Here is a 17863-nt window from a genome sequence, read left to right on the forward strand (position 1 = left end):
GCCTGTAGAGGAAATTCTATACCAGATGTCTAGCTCACCTCTCTGGGTTCCTTTCCTTCTGAGTTCTTGGCCTGTCAAGCTCTTACTGCCTTTGTGATTCTCCAGGGTCTTCAAACAGGTGATTTTAACATTTTATCTAGCTTTTTCTCATGGCTGCAGAATTGATCTCAATAAGCTAGTCTGCCATTGCCAAAAACAGAAATCTTCCCTTCTCTTGTTTTGGAGAAAACGGGTAGCTTTGATTTCAAAGCACTTAGGTAGTTTTTTCCCCCTCTTTTCAAATCATACTCATAAATTCTAAAATTGTTAAATATATTTTTTACTTATTAAAAGTAGTATACTTACATTAAAGAAAATTTGAAAACTCAAAAAACAACTTAAAACTCTTCAGCCTTTGTCTTACCACTGGCATTTTGTCATCTTAGAAGAATTTCTTCCCATTTACTTCCCTAGCTTAAAAGTGTACACAAATGGCATAAAGATCAATTTTTTTAAAAAAAATAAAAATACAAACATCTAGAAATGTATAGAGTAAAAAGTGAAGGTCTTTTCACTCCCACTCCCAACTGTTCTCTACTTTTTGATTATCCTTCTAAATACTTATTGTCCTATGTATTTATATATACATATGTTGAGTTTTGGCCCTATGCTCTCCACCCTCTTGTAATGTAAATGTATTTTTCTGCAGCTTTTTTAAAAACTTGGATGTCTTTTTTTTTTTTTAAGATTCTTTATTATTTTGAGAGAGGGAGAAAGAGAGCACGAGTGGGAGAGGGGCAGAAAGAAAGGGAGAGGATCCCAAGCAGATTCCGTGCTGTCAATGTGGAGCCTGAACTCACCAACTGTGAGATCATGACCTGAGCTGAAGTTAAGAGTTGGACGCATAACCAACTGATCCACTCAGGCACCTCTGGATATCTTTTCTTAGTACATTTTTAACTACTTCATTCTTTTTAGGTAATACCAGAGGGAGCAGTTTATAAAAAGCGAACAGAACATTTGTTTGCAAGATGAGAGAAGATATCAATCTATAAAATAATGACCGACTATTAGGAAAAAGAACCAATTAGAGACGTTGGAAATGATAATTAACCCCCATCCCTGGGCACCTGGGTGGCTCAGTAGGTTAAGTGTTGGACTCTTGATTTCGGCTCAGATCATGACCTCATGGTTCATGGGTTCGAGCCCCATGTTGGGACTTGCACTGACATTGCAGGGCCTGCTTGGGATTCTTTCCCTCTCTCCTTCTCTTTCTGCTCCTCCACCGCTTGCTCTTTCTTTCTCAAAAATAAACACATAAACTAAAACTAAAGCAAAACAAAACAAAACACAAAACCAACCTAACAACCCCGCAGGTGGGTTGGATAGCAGAATGAAGTTAGCTGTAGAGGAAATTATCAAGCTGGAAGATTTATCTAGGAAATTCTTCCTGGATGTAGCACAGGAGGACAAAGAAATATGAAAAATAGTTTAGAGTTAGGTAGTGATATGAGTGACTTGATAGTATGAAATGTTACAGAGGGGACAAATATGAGGATTATTTTCTGTAATATGCAGTTGGGACAGGTCAGATTAATGATTTTAAGAAGCTGATGGGAGGTGAGAAAATGGAGATAGAATTGTGTTAGGGGTCCTCAATACCACCCCCACTTTTGGAGATTTACTAGGACTCAGCATATAGTTGTAGTCACAGCCAAGGTTTATTATAGTGATATTCCAAGCATATACAACTGTATCATAAGGGAAAAAGACAAGTGGAGTCTGGTGGATTCCATATGTAGGCTTTCTTATGCTCTCTTCTTCCCATGAGAGGTTGTACAGAGCTTACTTTCCCAGCAGCAGTGAAGATGCAACAACATGTCTGATGTTTCTGCCTGGGGAAGCTTATTAGAGCTCACTAGAGCCCTAGTGCCCAAGTTTTTAGTAATGGCTGGTCACGTAGGCAGCCTATGTGTGTACCAAAAGTTACACAATCCCAGAAGGAAAGTGTTTGTTCAGCATAAGCCCTATTGTTCGTACGGATAGTCTAGGCATGGTGAATCACCCTTATCAGTTGACTAAGAGCACTCTGAGAATCTTGTTCCCAGGCACCAACCTTGTAAGCAGACTTGGTGTATTGGCCTTTTTCTGCACACTAGTACAGGCTGTTCATTCACGTAGTTTAGTTATGATCAGAAAGGGAGAGGAAGGGTGACTGCTTAATGCAGATAGAATCAGAAAGGCTGTTTAGTATGGAATAAATTCCAGCATATTTATTGCTTGTGGATAAGCAGCTGTGGAGTCAATGACCTTGAAAATAATTTAGGGAATAAATGATACAGCAATGTCTGAGGAAATGAAAGGGAATGGAGTTCAAAAGCAGATGGAGAAATAGGTCTTCCACAAGAGGAGGGAAATCTCATCCATAGCACTGAGACTGTGATTTTTTTCCTCTGTGAATTTCAGCTGTCTGTGGGTGGGAGTAGAGAAGATTAATGGTAGGTTGATACAAGGTTGGGTATATTTAGTATGGGTGTGATGGAAGGACAAAAGGTTGAGGAGTACTGAGGATATCAGGCATAGAAGAATTGAAGTTATCAGCCATAGAGTCTAGCTGAATAGGAAGTAAGGTAAGGCTGGGGGCTGTTACACTGAGAAGAGGGAGAGGTGAAGGGACTGTTAGTCTTGGTGAAATTGAACAGTGAGCATAGTTAGGGTAAAAGAGTTAAGCTATTCAATGAAAAAGGTCAAAGAATGGCATGTTGGCTTTAGGATGTTGTGCATACTCAATTAGTGTGAGTTGAATTGATGAATGGAAAGGTAGAGCAGTATGGAATGATGATGGTGTGGCCATGGAGCATGTTGTTCAAGTTATGCAAAGATGATGGTCATTGCAAATGAAATTACTGAACTGTGAAGCCTAGGTTGTTTGATGGGTAAAGATTATCTAATGGATGTTGATGTTACCAATGTAATGATAGAAGTTAGTGCAGTGAGAAATACTGTTTTTGATGAACATGGAGAAATGACTGGATGTCAGTACACGAAGAATAGAGTGTTTTACTACTTTAGACTCTTTGGTTGCAAGTATCAGAAATTAACTCAAACTAGCTTCAATAGGAAGAAGAAATTACTATGAGTGAATGGGTAGGACTCAAAGCCAGATCTCAGGAAGGGACTGGAGCCTGGACCTGGAAAGCTATTTAGAACTTAGTTTCTGCTCTTTGTTCTTATTTTCTCATCTTTGCTTTTTTTCTATTTCTGTTTCTTTCCTTTTGTGTCATATATTTCACTAGCTTTGTCTTTTGAGACTGGCTCTTTGTGATTCCTTTTTTACCTGGGAGATTATAACTGTCCTGTATCTTCTGAGCTTACATGTTGTAATTTTAGCCACATGCAGAGACTTTTGAATCCCAATTCCAGGTTACCAGAAGAGAGAATCTAATGGATTCAGACTGAGTTAGTGGTTTGCTCATGCTCCCATCAACTTTGGCTGGAGTGGGATGTTATCTTGTAATGTCATGTAACATGGCTGTTAGGGTCCTGTCTTTGTGGATGAGAGAGCAGTTGTTGTGCCACCAACTACAGTGGATGTCTGCTCTACCGCAGTTGAGTGATACAGCTGAATGGATTTAAGTCTAATTGAGAGGCAAGGAGAACAAGTGAGGATATAGGTGAATGCTTTACACTATCCCTATGGGACTTGGGCAGTGGGAAAATGAGTGCTTTTATTTAAGAGAGAAGTGGTCTTCTTGGTGGAGAATTAGCTCTTAGTTAAGACATAGGGGACGAGGTGTTCATGAAAAAGGTTGAGGTTATAGGTTATTTATGAAAAAGAGATTCTAGGGATTATATTGGAACTCTTTGGGAAGGTAATTAGTGATAAGATTAACCAAGGAGAAGGAGCTCCAAAGCAGTGAGGACAGGACCATCAGAGAGGAAAGATGACTGGAGAGTTGATTTTGGGTGATGTCAAAGTATTGGTGACAGTCATGAGAAATGTAGATGTAAATAATTGGCAAATCAATGGTTGGAAAACTTTCGTTTTCCTGTTATTTCAATCTGAGTTGAAGATAGTTAACAGAAGCAATCCAAGAGTGACTAATTTTTATGGTTCACATCTCAACACAGTGAACTTATTTTGGTTTGACACTTTATTTTTGTTGGAGTTCCCCTTTCCTGACTCATATTGATATGACTATGGTTTGAAGTGATGGACTCATTGTAGTGAATTCCGATAGTGACTTTAGGGTTTTTAATAGTCACGCATGTCCTGTACGTGGCCCTCACATTCCTGACACCTTTGTTCATCTTTTGAATACATGCTTGTATTGATTTGGAAGAGTATGACCTATAGTTATGTTGTTTGCTTCTTTGAATTGATGGCTGGGATCATGTCTCTCTCTCACTCTCTCTGTTTGAAGTTTATCTATTTTGAGAGGGACAGAGACAGCGTGAGTGGGGGAGCCAGAGAGGGAGACAGAGAATCCCACAGGCTCCTCACATGGGGCTCGGACTCAGGAAACTTGGAGATCATGATCTGAGCCAAGACCAAGAGTCGGATGCTTAACAGACTGAGCCACCCAGGTGGCCCTGGGATCATCTCTTTGAATAAAACTGTTAGTGCCTTTTCTTCATTACTAAAATATCCTTGTTACACATTACACACATACTTGCTTACTCATTCCTTCACGCGCACACACACACACACACACACACACACAGATAACACTCACTTCTTACATATAATTTGACCCCATCTTCTGTAAAACTTTCCTCAATTTCCCTCTGACTGATCATTGATTCCTTTTTTCCTTTTTGTGATAGCCATATGAATTTCCATTTTAAGTCTGGCAGACTCTGTTTATGAAATACACTTCTTTCGTCTTAAGCATACATTATCTTCTTTTCACTTTTGATATTTCTTTATTCCCACAAACTGAAATGGTAGTTTGTTAAAAAGTGAAAGTAAATGTCATTGACTTTGAATCTCAATTATAGTATGTTTGAAAATAGTTCCAGACTTAAGACATTGCTGTTTAGATTTAGTGATCCTTTTTGAAATTATTACATAATTTTAAATAATATATTTCTGTCAGAGGAAACTTGTAATGACAGTCAAAACAGCAAATTAAGCTAAAAAGTTACTAAATATTATTGTGTATAAAGTGCATCAGCCTTACTGTTTTTAATGGACATATTTCTACCATTTTCTGATTAATTATTATTGCAGAAGAAAGTAGGGGAAGACAGTAAAAAAGAAATTGAGACATTGTAGGAAAGATTAAGGAAGAAGAAACATAAATGAATGAGAGGCATTTGCTAGATGGTTGGACATATCTTTTATAAACAAGCTTAATAGTTGTTAAGTATGTACTGAGGCTCAATATTTATTCTTTTAAATTAAAAACAATATTTAGCTTGGGGTGCCTGGGTGGCCCAGTTGGTTAAGTGTCTGGCTCTTGATCTTGGCTGAGGTCTTGATCTCCCAGTTTGTGAGCTGGGGCCCTGTGTCAGGCTGTGTGCTGACAGCGTGGAGCTTGGTTGGGATTCTCTGTCTCCCTCTCTCACTCTGACCCTCCCCGACTCACTCTGTCTCTGTCTCTCAAGGTAAATAAACTTAAAAAAAAAAAAAAAAAAGAGAGAGAGAGATGATCCCAGATATCAATTCAGTACTTTGCTGGCAGGACAGAGCCTGCTTTGGATTCTTTCTCTCCCTCTGCGCCTCCCCTGCTCTCTCACTCTCTCAAAATGAATAAATAAACTTAAAAAAAATATTTAGCTTGTTCAGCTGCATAGAATTATTAAAATATTTCCTAGTAATATTCTAGGAAAGTATTTGGTTGAATATTGATCCTATTTCTGTGTTTTGGTCCTTTTTATTTGCCAAAAAAAGAATATTTATGTTTTTAGGAATAATTTATGATACTTTGGCCCTTGGTTTTCAGAAATTATCCTTGATTTCTGAATATTCCTCAGGAAATACATGCTCATGAGTAAACCTTTTTCATGTAAAACTTAAAAAAAAATCCTGTGCTGTTAGTACCTTTGGAATAATGGTGCTGAATGTTGAACTCTCTGAATGCTTTCTCTTTTTAATGAGTATATATAGGATATAGCTTTATAAGGATATTGCAGTTATCTGAGTATCTCAATCACTAAATACCTTGTGAACCTAGTTCTTATCCTCATTCTTTAGTTATTGTATTTAATGGTAGAATGGTCCTAAAGCAGAAGGTAAAAAGAGGTGATGGTGTCATATGAGCGGAATGGTACTCTTTAATCCTTTGGCTCTTGAAATCTCTAAAGTGTGCTTATTATGGAAAACAGAGTTGATGACATATAAGATAACTATAAAAAGTGATTCAGAATTAGGGGCAAAAAGTAGGACTAGTGTCTGCTGGATTACTCAGGACTCTTCCAGATTTGACAGGGACGTACATGGACTAAATACTGTGTTCTTTTTTTTCCTTTCCAAGTGGCTCGAGTTGCCAAATCTTTGCCAGAAGGTTGATCATTGCAGCTTGTAGACCATATTTTTTATTCCTTAATTACGTTAACAGCTAGAGTTGTTTTATGGATTTTTCTTGAGACTGATGCCAGCCCTCTTATGGGTCTGAAAGTAATTGTAACATGAATCTAGACTGTATTTTTAGTCTTTAAAATTTCCAGGAGTGTTCTTTATTTATTTCATATATAAATTCTCCATCTGCTTCACTTCTGTGATATTTTAAAAATATGCTTGCTATGAAGTACAATAAGACACTTTATGTAGTTGTGAGTTTAAGAATTTAAATTAAAAATTCAGTGATGAGTAATAGTTTTTCTTATATCTGAAGACTCTACCACTTTGTCTACTGTTACACTCTTATTCTAGTTTACAAAGGTATATATATCGTGGGTGTTTATCCCCTTAAAATCCATACTCCATCAGAGATATAGCTCCTCTTTCTGTCCGTAGTGAGAGCTATTAGTGAATGGTATAGTGTAGACCTGAGTTCAAATTCTGTTTTTACCTCTCAAATAAATTGCATTCAGTCTCATTTACTCATTTGTGATATAAATACACTGTAATCTACTTTTCATAGCTGTTATAAGAATTAGAGAAAATGTTTGTAAAATGTCAGATCCTTTGCCTACCTCTGAGTAAATGGTAGGTAAGTTGTTATTGCTGTTATTAATGAGTAATGTCCATTTGAGTACTTTGAAATATGATATAGACACTGGGCTATATATGTACATTAAAAAGCATATGCTGGATTAAGGAAAGTGAGTGTAGAATCCCAGGGGGAGTTTATAGATCTTTCTGGAGCAGACCATTTCTGTTTCATATATTTGCTCAGATGTAAAAATAAGCAAGTCTATCTTTCAGTCTTGACTTTGGAAATAGATTTTCACTTCTAACAAAATATTTTTCTTCTTCTTCCTTTTTTTTTATCTTAAGGGTGCTATTTTCCTGGAAGGTGTAACTGTTAAAGGTGTAACTCAAGTAACAACTCAACCAAAGTTAGGAGAGGTACAGCAGAAGTGTCATCAATTCTGTGGCTGGGAAGGGTAATAACCATTTTAAAGTTTTAAGTAAAACTTACTCTTACTCTGCAACATTTAACATTAATGCAAACATTGGCACAGTTTCTTTGCTCCTTGAAGATTGAATGTTTACACAGAGTGCTTAAAAAGATAACAAGCAAGAGTTTATCAGATTTTTTTCAAGAACAGTTGAGTCAAAATTAGACTACTAGACAGTTGAGTCAAAATGGAATGACTCAGACATGTCTTCTGAATAGAATAGAAAGTTACTTTTGTCACTATCCAGTATTTTAGTGTGCTTGATTCTACTATTGCTGATTAATGTTTATATCACCATATCATTTTATTAAGGGAGAATAGGTGGCACTTGAATGTACCACATTTTCCAGTTTTTCTGTAATCAGAAACCTGGGGGAATCAGTTTTATGTATATAAGTATATTTATATAAATATGTTCTGCCCCCCACCATGACCTGAAAATATCTATCAGTCATTTCGTGGGAGGAGATTCAGGAGAGAGTTCATTGTTCTAATCTTTTGCTCTCAGGTCTTGTCTATGGTCATTTCTGTTGATCATTGCTGTCTGTGGCAGAAAATTGTAATACAGCTGGAACGTGATGAAACAGGATTGCTAATTGTTAAAAATTCTTCATATAAAGAACTTTTTGACTGGTATATTAAGATCAATTACCCAGAAATAATTTTAACTAAAAGATGAAATGAAGTAATAATGATTTCAGTGTTGTGTTAAACCCTTGCCAGTGTACTTCAATCTTGACCTATATTTCTCCTGTTTTGTCACTTCTGGGCATCTTTTGAGCAGAAATTTGCCAGCCTTGTAGAGTTAATGCCAAGTTGGCAGAGTCATGATGGAGGAATATGAGGTCTAGAATAACGTACGATAATTAAGGCAAGCAAGATTGAAACTTCTTCCTGAAGTAAACTTGTAAACATACCTGCTTTAGTTTTAGATCATGAATATTAATATTTAAAAAGCCCAATAGTTATAGTATGTAGTGGCAATTAGAATCTTGTTAACTCACATCCAAAATGTCTAGAAGATAATGTTTTGTTAGCATTCTTGGGAAAGCTGATATTTTTCCAGTTGACATTAATCTCATGATAGGGAGAATGTTGTGGTAAGTGTGTGACTAATGTGAGATTGGTTTAGGACGTATTGCTTTGTATGGATGCCAGCCATAATAGTAATAAAATGTTCTTCTTTAAGGTCTGGATTCCCTGGAGCACAGCCTGTTTCCATGGACAAGCAAAATATTAAACTTTTGGAGCAGAAGCCATATAAAGTAAGCTGGAAAGCAGATGGTACTCGGTAAGTTAGATTTCTAAAACAAGCGTTCCATACTCCACCTACTGAGCCGGCCAGGTCCCCCTGCCCCCCAAGTTCTGTTAGTTTGACATAAATCTATACCAAATTTAAGTTTGAGAGTGTTTTCTCTTGATGATATTGTCCTTTTTGGCATGTCTGCTGCCCACCACCTGTGTTATGTGGTTGTTGAGCACTTCTAAAATTAACAGATGTGTTGTCAGTTTATAATCTAAAAATTACCTAGTCTTTCTGATACTTTGTTCCTTCGAATATTTTGTTCTCTATTTTGTTCCTTCGGATATTTTTCTCTTAATTTTTGCTAATACTTTTTGTGATTTTTATACACTCTTGTGGGTGTTACAGTCTTACAACAAAGCTTATCTTCAGTTTGATATTCTTATGCTTTTAATTAGTATAAATTTTATGATCCTAGTAATATTTAACTTTTTCTATTTTGTAATCCTTATTTTTATGGCATTGCAATATGTATTTTTTCATCAAATGTTTTGATAGTTGAAGTAATTATTTTAACAGATGTTAATATAGAAGTCCTATTAACTTTTTCAAAATAAAGACAATATTTCAGAATAATTGACAGAACATATATATAGTTTAGGTTTTTTTTTTCCAGTTTAATTGAGATATAATTGACATATAACATTATGTAAGCTTAAGGTGTAGAATGTGTTGATTTGATACATGTATAGATTGCAAGATGAGTACTGTTAGCTAACATCTCCATCACTTCACATAATGACCATTTCTCTTTTGTGGTGAGAATATTTAAGATCTGTTGTCTTAGCAACTTTCAAGTGTATAATACAGTATTATTTATGGTCACCACTATGGTGTACATTAGATTCCTGGAACTTATTTGTCTTGTAACTGGAATTTTATACCCTTGACCAGTACTTCCTCACTTCCTCTACCTTCTCAGCTCCTGGTAACCACCGTTCTAGTCTCTGTTTCTATCAGTTTGATTTTTTTCAGATTCCACATGTAAGTGCTATCATCTAGTATTTGTCTTCCTCTGACTGATTTATTTCACTTAGCACAATGTCCTCAAGGTCCATCTGCGTTGTTGTTGTAAATGGCCGAATTTCCTTCTTTCTTGTGGCTGAATAATAGTCCATTGTATTTATATAGCACATCTTTATTCATCTGTTGATAGTTATTTAGGTTGTTTCCATATCTTGACTATTGTGAATAATACTGCAATTAAAATGGGGATGCAGATATTTCTCTGAGATGCTGTTTTCACCTTTTCATTTTTAAATGTTATTTTGAAGATGATCTAGGTTGCACTTAATTTTTGTAAGAAGCTTTTGAATGTCAAGGTGGCAGTTACACCTTTTGGATCATGTTATCTTCATCTACATTGTGCTTGTGGTGACCTTAAGAGATATCTATGAAGATATGGAGTGGGGCAGGTACAACTTGATTTTAATGTTAGGTGAATATAATGACACTATTTCAACATGCTTTGCTTTTTAGTAATTATATATATATATACATACATATTTTATTAGGGAATATATCAAAATATTTCCTTTCATTTGTCTTTCTTTGTTGGAAACCCATCTTTCCTTCCAACCTTGCATTTTCTAGCTTTTTGGGGGGGTGGATTTTATGAGTAACACAGGCTCATTAAACAAAGTTCAGAAAATAACAAGTGAAAAGAAGAAACTAAGTGATTTTATCACATAGAGATAACCATTATCATCATTGTGGTCTTGATTTTGGTTTTTTTTTTTTTTTTGGTTATAAAGCAGTTGTATTAATGCTTAGTGTAGTGAATCCAAATAGTTAAATAACAAGTATGTTTTGCATATGTGTGTTCATTTTTTCATATTATTTTGAATTTAAAAATGAAGTAAATTAAAAAATTAATATTAATACATGGTAAAATTTTAAGCAATATAGAGATATCAGATGGTAAATTTAAGTTTGCCTTGTGTGCTTCTAAGACTGTTCATTCTACAAGGATAAATTTATAAGGATAGATACAGCTAAAGATTCAGATACAGACAATTGGGATGATTCGTCCCTTCCATGCCCTCCTCCTTATGGATGTATAATTTTGAAGGATAAATAAAAATTCCCTGATTATTTTTAATGTTAAAATTATATCTAATTTTTTTGGATTAGAATAAGTTTGGAATCTATTAAATTGGTAGTAAGGATTAGCAGAAGTTAAGTTGTTGATATATATTTTTAATAGCTATGTAACAATGTCTTAGGGTTTATTAATAGATATGTAGTATTGTAACAGTGTTACCTTTGTAACAGCTTCCTACCTCTGAGTGGAGAAGGAGTGAAAATGATGAGGTGCATTTCTCCAGATTTGATACTATAAAATGGCCCCAGGGATTTGGGAGTGAGGCATAGTTTTGATCTGATGAGTTTCATATTCTGGATATTCTTTACTTTCTACCTTGTCTTCTCCATAATATCCAGGCTGTGATCTTGGCAAACCTTGAGCAGAATAACAAAGTCTGTAAAATTTGCCATTTGTATTCAGCCATCCTACATTTATTTTCCCTCCTCTGCATTTGTATGCTCCTTTCCCCATGTCTCAATGCTGTCAGACCTATAAATGATTCGCTACAGTAATTTGAGCTAAGATGTTTTGACTGATAATGGAAATATCTTATTTCTCATGGACCTGTGCTCCACCAAAAACAAAAGGAGAACCTCTAAATATCTTTTTGAATAACTACTCTGTCTTGTGATGCTTTAATCTGTGAGGAAAAATTTATGTGACATATTTTCTGGACTAGTGCAAAATCTTTCTTTGGCACAGTAGAATTTAAGGCCAATAGCATGGGGGAGGGACTTTCTGTGATTTATAGGGTGAAAAGAACCTCGGAGGCTGTAGAATGGTCTAGGAACCCATGGAATTAGAACAGCTGATCAATAGCCATGAGCCCTAGACTCCACTTTATGTATTCATTTATTATTTATTTTTTTATTTTTTTAAGTAGTCTCTACACCACTGTGGTTGACAGTGAGATTATGACCTTTAGATTAAGAGTCGCATGCTCTACCCACTGAGCCAGCTAGGTACCCCACTTTATTTAAAGCCATGTTGTGAAAGGGCACCTAGGTTCATGAGTTCGAGCCCCGCTTTGGGCTCTGTGCTGACAGCTCAGAGCTTGGAACCTGTTTCAGATTCTCTGTCTCCTTCTCTCGCTCTGCCCCTTCCCTACTTGTGCTCTGTCTCTCAAAAATAAATAAACAGTAAAATTTTTTAAGGTCATGTTATGATAGGGTTAGGGACCTCTTTTTATTATCCTTATTCCCTAGTTTATTGGCTATTTATTTATTGTATCTAGCAACAGTATTTAGATGGAAGGATCTCTGAAATTGAGTGTGCTATGAGACCTGGATAGAGTTAGCAATAAAAGGTAATGCCTAGGAATTTTTATTGGTCTGGACAAGGCCTGGAGGTAATAGTGACAGTTTTGACAGGAATCTGTTGTAAGTTCTAAAACATTGTTGAATAGGGACTATTTCCTTATTGTAAAGCCAAAGAATATAGATAGAAATACAGAATTCCTTAAAAATGAAACAGTGAGAAATTTGTGTTATATAGGTAAATTGGTAAACACTAAACCACTGCAGTCTCAGAAATAGGTGGAATCATTTTGTTTGATAGAAGATTTAATAATTGTGTGTCTTACATTTCATTAAAATCAGACTTTTAAAAATGAGATGTCTCCTTCTGTCAGAACATAGTATTTCTTTCTTCATAGCACTTTTCATTATCAGAAGTTACTTTTTCCTTTCTAATTATTTTACTTCTGTATCTCCTACTATATTGTAAGCTTCACAAGATTAGGGAGCAAGCCTGTCTTTTGTACCTTTATATCAACAGTGATCAACAAGGCATTATGCTAGTAGATATTGAATGAATATCTATTCGGAGTATTCAGAATAGTATTGAGTGTTTTATGCTCTTGAGAGATCTGTAGCTTCTATAGATTGAAATATTCTTATTTTATACTTTTCCTCTTTTTTTAATTTTTCTTTTTTTACATTTATTTATTTTTGAGAGACAGAGCACAAGTGGGGGAGGGGCAGAGAGAGAGAAGGAGACACAGAATCGAAGCAGGCTCCAGGCTCTGAGCTGTCAGCACAGAGCCTGACGCGGGGCTCGAACCCACAAACTGCGAGTTCATGGCCTGAGGGACGCTCAGCCGACTGAGCCACCCAGGCGCCCCTCCTCTAAATATTTTTCATGATCTTTTGGTTCATTGAATGGATTGAGAAGGGAAGAAAGAAAGTCATATTAGAAAAACTGTACTGAGGAGTAGAAAGAGCACAGAGATAGCAGTTAGTATACTGCTTACCATTAAATGATTAAATGAAAGAATACAATACTTAATCAGATAGCATAAATAAGATGTGTTATATCTAGGGCACTACATATAACTTGACCCATGGGAGAATTATACTAAAATTAATGTGTAATTTGTGATTAATGAAACCATGGCATTGTAATTGATAGTACTTGATAAAGGACTTGTAAAATGTGAATATATACATATTTTGGAGCTATTTAAGATTTAATGATATGTTTGTGCTTATAACTGATTTTTTTGATGGATATATTGCATAAATGTAAATAATACTACCGAATAACAAGTTTGAGTGTTCTATATCTAAAAAGCAGTATTTAAGTCTTAAAGGTTCATTGACATATTTGGAAATTAGAACCAACATTAATTAACACTTTTAAAGTTGGGAGAAAAATTAGGTGAAATGAGAGTATTGGAAGTTAGTGTGAAACCGAGCTTACCAGCTCTAAATAAGACTAATAAGAGAGACAACACATGTGGTTAAGAGTACATTGCTTTCAAGGAAGACAAGTAGCGTTTGTGGTTTGGTCCTCTTAACTTTGTATCTCCATGCCTTGCATAAAGGAAGCAAATTTGAGCCTTAGTTTTCTCATATGTAAAATGAAAATAATATTCTTAGGGTTGTAAGTTTGTAGTGAAGTGTTGATATAAAGTGCATTCTAGAACAGCCCTGATATATAGTAGATGCTAATATATTTTTTAAAGTAATTATTGATAGGTATGTACTTACTGTCATTTTGTTGTTTTCTGGTTGTTTTGTAGCGCTTCTCTGTTCCATTTGTTCTTCTCTTACTCTCCTTACAATTTATGACTTTCTGTAGTGTTATGTTTGGCTTTTTTTCCTCTTTATTTTCTCTTTTTTTCATAATTTTTCATCTAATTAGGGCCCTTTCTTTTCCACCTTAAAGAAGTTCCTTTAACATTTCTTGTAAGGCCCTTAGTGGTGGATGAACTCCTTTACCTCTTGTTTGTCTGGGAAACTATCTCTCCTTCAATTCTGAAAGATAACCTTACCTTGTAGAGTATTCTTGGTTGTAGGTATTTTTTAGCTCTTTGAATATATCATGCCACTCCCTTCTGACCTACAAAGTTTCTGCTGAAAACTCCGCTAATAGCCTTATGGGCTTTCTCTTGTACATAACTTTTTGCTTCTGTATTGCTGCTTTTAAAATTCTTTAATCTTTACATTTTAATTACTCTGTGTTCTGATGTGGACCTCCTTGGGTTCATCTTGTTTGGAACTCTCTGTGCTTTATTAACCTGGATGTATGTTTCCTTCCCCAGGTTAGGGAAGTTTTCAACCATTATTTCTTCAAATAAGTTTTCTGACCCCCTTTCTCTCTTATTCTGAGACCCCTATGATGCGAGCTAATACATTTTTAAAATGAAACCTGTATTAACAAATAATTCTTGATATATTTGGGCATAACCTATTTTGGGGTGTATGTGTGCACACATGTATTGTTGTCAAGAAATCATAAAATTGGAAGGAAAGAACACTTTTACCCTGTAAAAGGCTACATAGCATAGTGACTGAGATAACAGACTGTGGAACCAAACTGCCCAGGTTGAAATTTTGGTTCATCGTATTACTACCTTTGTGATCACACTTTCCATGTTTGTAAAATGGAGGTTATACTAAAATCAGTTCCTCGGTTTTGTGATAATTAATTGAGTTAACAAATGCAAAATAGTTTTTAATTGTGCCTGGTATTTTGCCTTCACTGCTGTTATTCTTCTTGTAGAAGGGAAGTTATTTTACCCAAACTGTTAAATATGTAGAAGTTTTATATTGTGTTTCTGAGCTACTTTATGTAATCTAGTACAGTGTTTATATTTTTCTTGGGGGTTTGTGTTGAGATCCTTTCATTTTATTTTCCAAATTGTTTTTAAAATTTCCACATACACCATTCAAATGAAAGTTCATTAAAACATGTAGCCTCTTTCAAATTTATGTAGGATCTTTGTTTAATATTTTGTTTCATACGTGTTTAAATATTAGTGTCCAACTAATACTTAAAATGGGAAAAACATTTAAAATTGAGGGTTTTAAATCCCCTCCCACCCCCACAGGGGGATTACTGCTCTGAATAGGACTTTTGTTATTCATTGCTTCATTATTAGAGAAACTGAACCAATTCACTGTGCCAAAAGCAGACATAAACTTTTTCCACATGGCTTACAACATTATCGCTTTATTTTTGTCAATGTAGTTGAGTTATAATTTATATGCACCATATAGTTCATTGAATTTTGACAGACGTATACCTCCATGAAATCACTGCCATAATCAAGATACAGATCATTTTATTATCCTAAATGTTTTCTCCTGTCCTTTTTGTTTTAAGTTTATTTATTGAGAGAGAAAGGAAGAGAGAGAGCTAGTGAGTGCACGTGGGGGAGGGGCAGAGAGAGAATCCCCAAGCAGGTGCACCCCTCCTGTCCTTTTATAGTCAATCCCTTTTGCTGCCACTAGCCCTAGTCAGCCAACATCTGTCATTACAGATTGCTTTGCATTTGCTAGAATTTTATATACATGGAATCACACAATGTGTACTTTTTTGTGTCTGACTTTATTCTTTCAATATAATGAATTTATAACGATTCTAAAACTCTGTTAGTGTGTATAATAACAATTTGTTCCTTTTTAATGGAGTCTTACTATAGTATATGGATATACTATATTTATTCACCTGTGATAGATATTTGGGATGTTTCTGGTATTTGGCCATTTTAAATGAAGTTGTAAACATTTGTGAGTATGTAAGTTTGTGTAGACATGTTTTCATTTACATTTTTTTATGTTTTATACTTTTGATGTTTCTAAGAAATATTTGCTTTCTTCAAGGCTGCAGGATTTTTCTTAATGTTTTTTTCCTAGAAATTTTATACACTGGGGCTGTGATACATTTTGAGTTAATTTTTGTATATGTGTTAGGTGAGAGTCAATGTTAATTTTTTTCCCAATGAAAACCAGTTGTTCTAGTATCATTTATTGGAAAAGACCATCCTTTTTCCATTTAATTGTCTTGGCACATGTGTTATAAATCAATTTACTGTATAGCTGTTGTTGTATTTACTGTTTCATTGATCTATGTGTCTATCCTTACCGTAATGTCTTGAATTCTTTAGGATTATAGTAAGTTTGAAAATCGGGTAGTATAAGCCTTCCAGCATTGTTGTTGTTTTTTAAAAGTTGTTTGACTGTTCTAGATTGTTTGCGTGTTTTTTAAATGTGAGAATCCACTTTTTAGTTTCTCTGAAAAAGCCTGCTAGAATTTTCATTTGATTTGCATCTAATCTACATGTACCAGTACTGAATGTTCCAACCCATCAACCTGGTATATCCCTCCATTTATTTAAGTCCTCTTCTGTTTCTCTGGGTAGTGTTGTGTAGCTTTCACTATAGAGATCTGACATGTCTTTTGTTAAAATTTTAAAAAAGAACCTGTGTTTTTATATTGTAATTAACTGCCTGTTTGCATGTGGCCCTGAAAGGAGGCCATTAAACTTGGAAATCATTACTTGGAAATTTAAATGGAAATGCCTAATACCTACTGACTTTGAAAGGAGGTTCCTTGCTTTGAATTCAGAAGTACCATCTCACCCATGGCAAGTAGTTCCATGAGGACACTAATCATTTGTGCATGTTGATATTGTACTAGCAATCTTGCTGAACCTCTTGTTCACTAACTCACTATGTTTTCTAATAGTGTGACTATAGATTTTTTGAATTTCCTATGTATGTCATATCTGGAAATATTTTCTGTTTTCATTCAGTCTTATAATCAGTACTTGTATGTTATGGTATTAGACTTCTAGACAATGCAGAATTATATGGTATTGGGTAATCTTGTCATGTTTCTAACTTTAGCAGGAGCAGTTCTCAGTTTTAGTATTAAGTATGGTATTTGCTGTAGGTTTTACTATATAGCCTTGATCTAGTTAAGAAAATTACTATTCCTGGTTTGCTAAGAATTTTTATCATCATTGAATTTTATTGTATGCATTTTTAGTGTTTATTGAGATAAGTCATATGAGTTTTTACCTTTAATCTGTTAATTTACTTAGTAGTGAATTAAACTGATAGATTTTCTGAAGTTGAACTACTTCAGATGTTGGATTGATGTTGAATGTTGGAATGATGTTGGATTCAATTTGATGGTTTTTTGAATTTATGTTTGTAAGTGACATGGATCTGTATGTTTTTGTACTGTCTTTGTGTGGTTTTGATACAAAGATTGTACTACTCTTTTAAAATGAATTGGAGAGCTTTTCTTCTTGTTATATGTCTAGATCATTTATATAAGTCAGAGAAGATGTGTTATTCTTATTAAAGTTGTAAGAATTAAAAGAGGTAATTACTTTAAACCAGTTAGTATACTGCTTAGCATTAAGTGATTAAATGAAAGAATACAATACTTAATCAGATAGCATAAACAAAGTGTGCTATGTCCAGGGAACTACTACATATAACTTGACCCATGGGAGAATTTCAAGGGTAGATCTAAATCAGTATTGGTCATAGTGGAGATGCAGAGAAGGTGAAGGTCTGTTATAGTTGGGTGGAAATCCAGTATCAGGATAAGTGATATCAGGGTATTGCAGATGCAGTTGGAATTGAACTGTTGTGTAATTATGAAATTCTGCCTTTTCACAGATCCTG

General features: G+C 34.9%; 1 protein-coding gene across 1 annotated transcript in view; it reads left to right on the plus strand.

The window, feature by feature from the left end:
* The window catches only part of RNGTT (RNA guanylyltransferase and 5'-phosphatase), a 306719-nt gene that overhangs the window by 33950 nt on the left and 254906 nt on the right, over positions 1-17863 (plus strand). The window contains exons 7-8 of the mRNA XM_015069535.3: positions 7424-7533; positions 8738-8839. Coding sequence (XP_014925021.1) covers positions 7424-7533; positions 8738-8839 — 212 coding nt within the window. The remainder of the gene's footprint in view (positions 1-7423; positions 7534-8737; positions 8840-17863) is intronic.

This window comes from Acinonyx jubatus, chromosome B2, assembly GCF_027475565.1.
Source record: "Acinonyx jubatus isolate Ajub_Pintada_27869175 chromosome B2, VMU_Ajub_asm_v1.0, whole genome shotgun sequence".
Taxonomy (NCBI): domain Eukaryota; kingdom Metazoa; phylum Chordata; class Mammalia; order Carnivora; family Felidae; genus Acinonyx; species Acinonyx jubatus.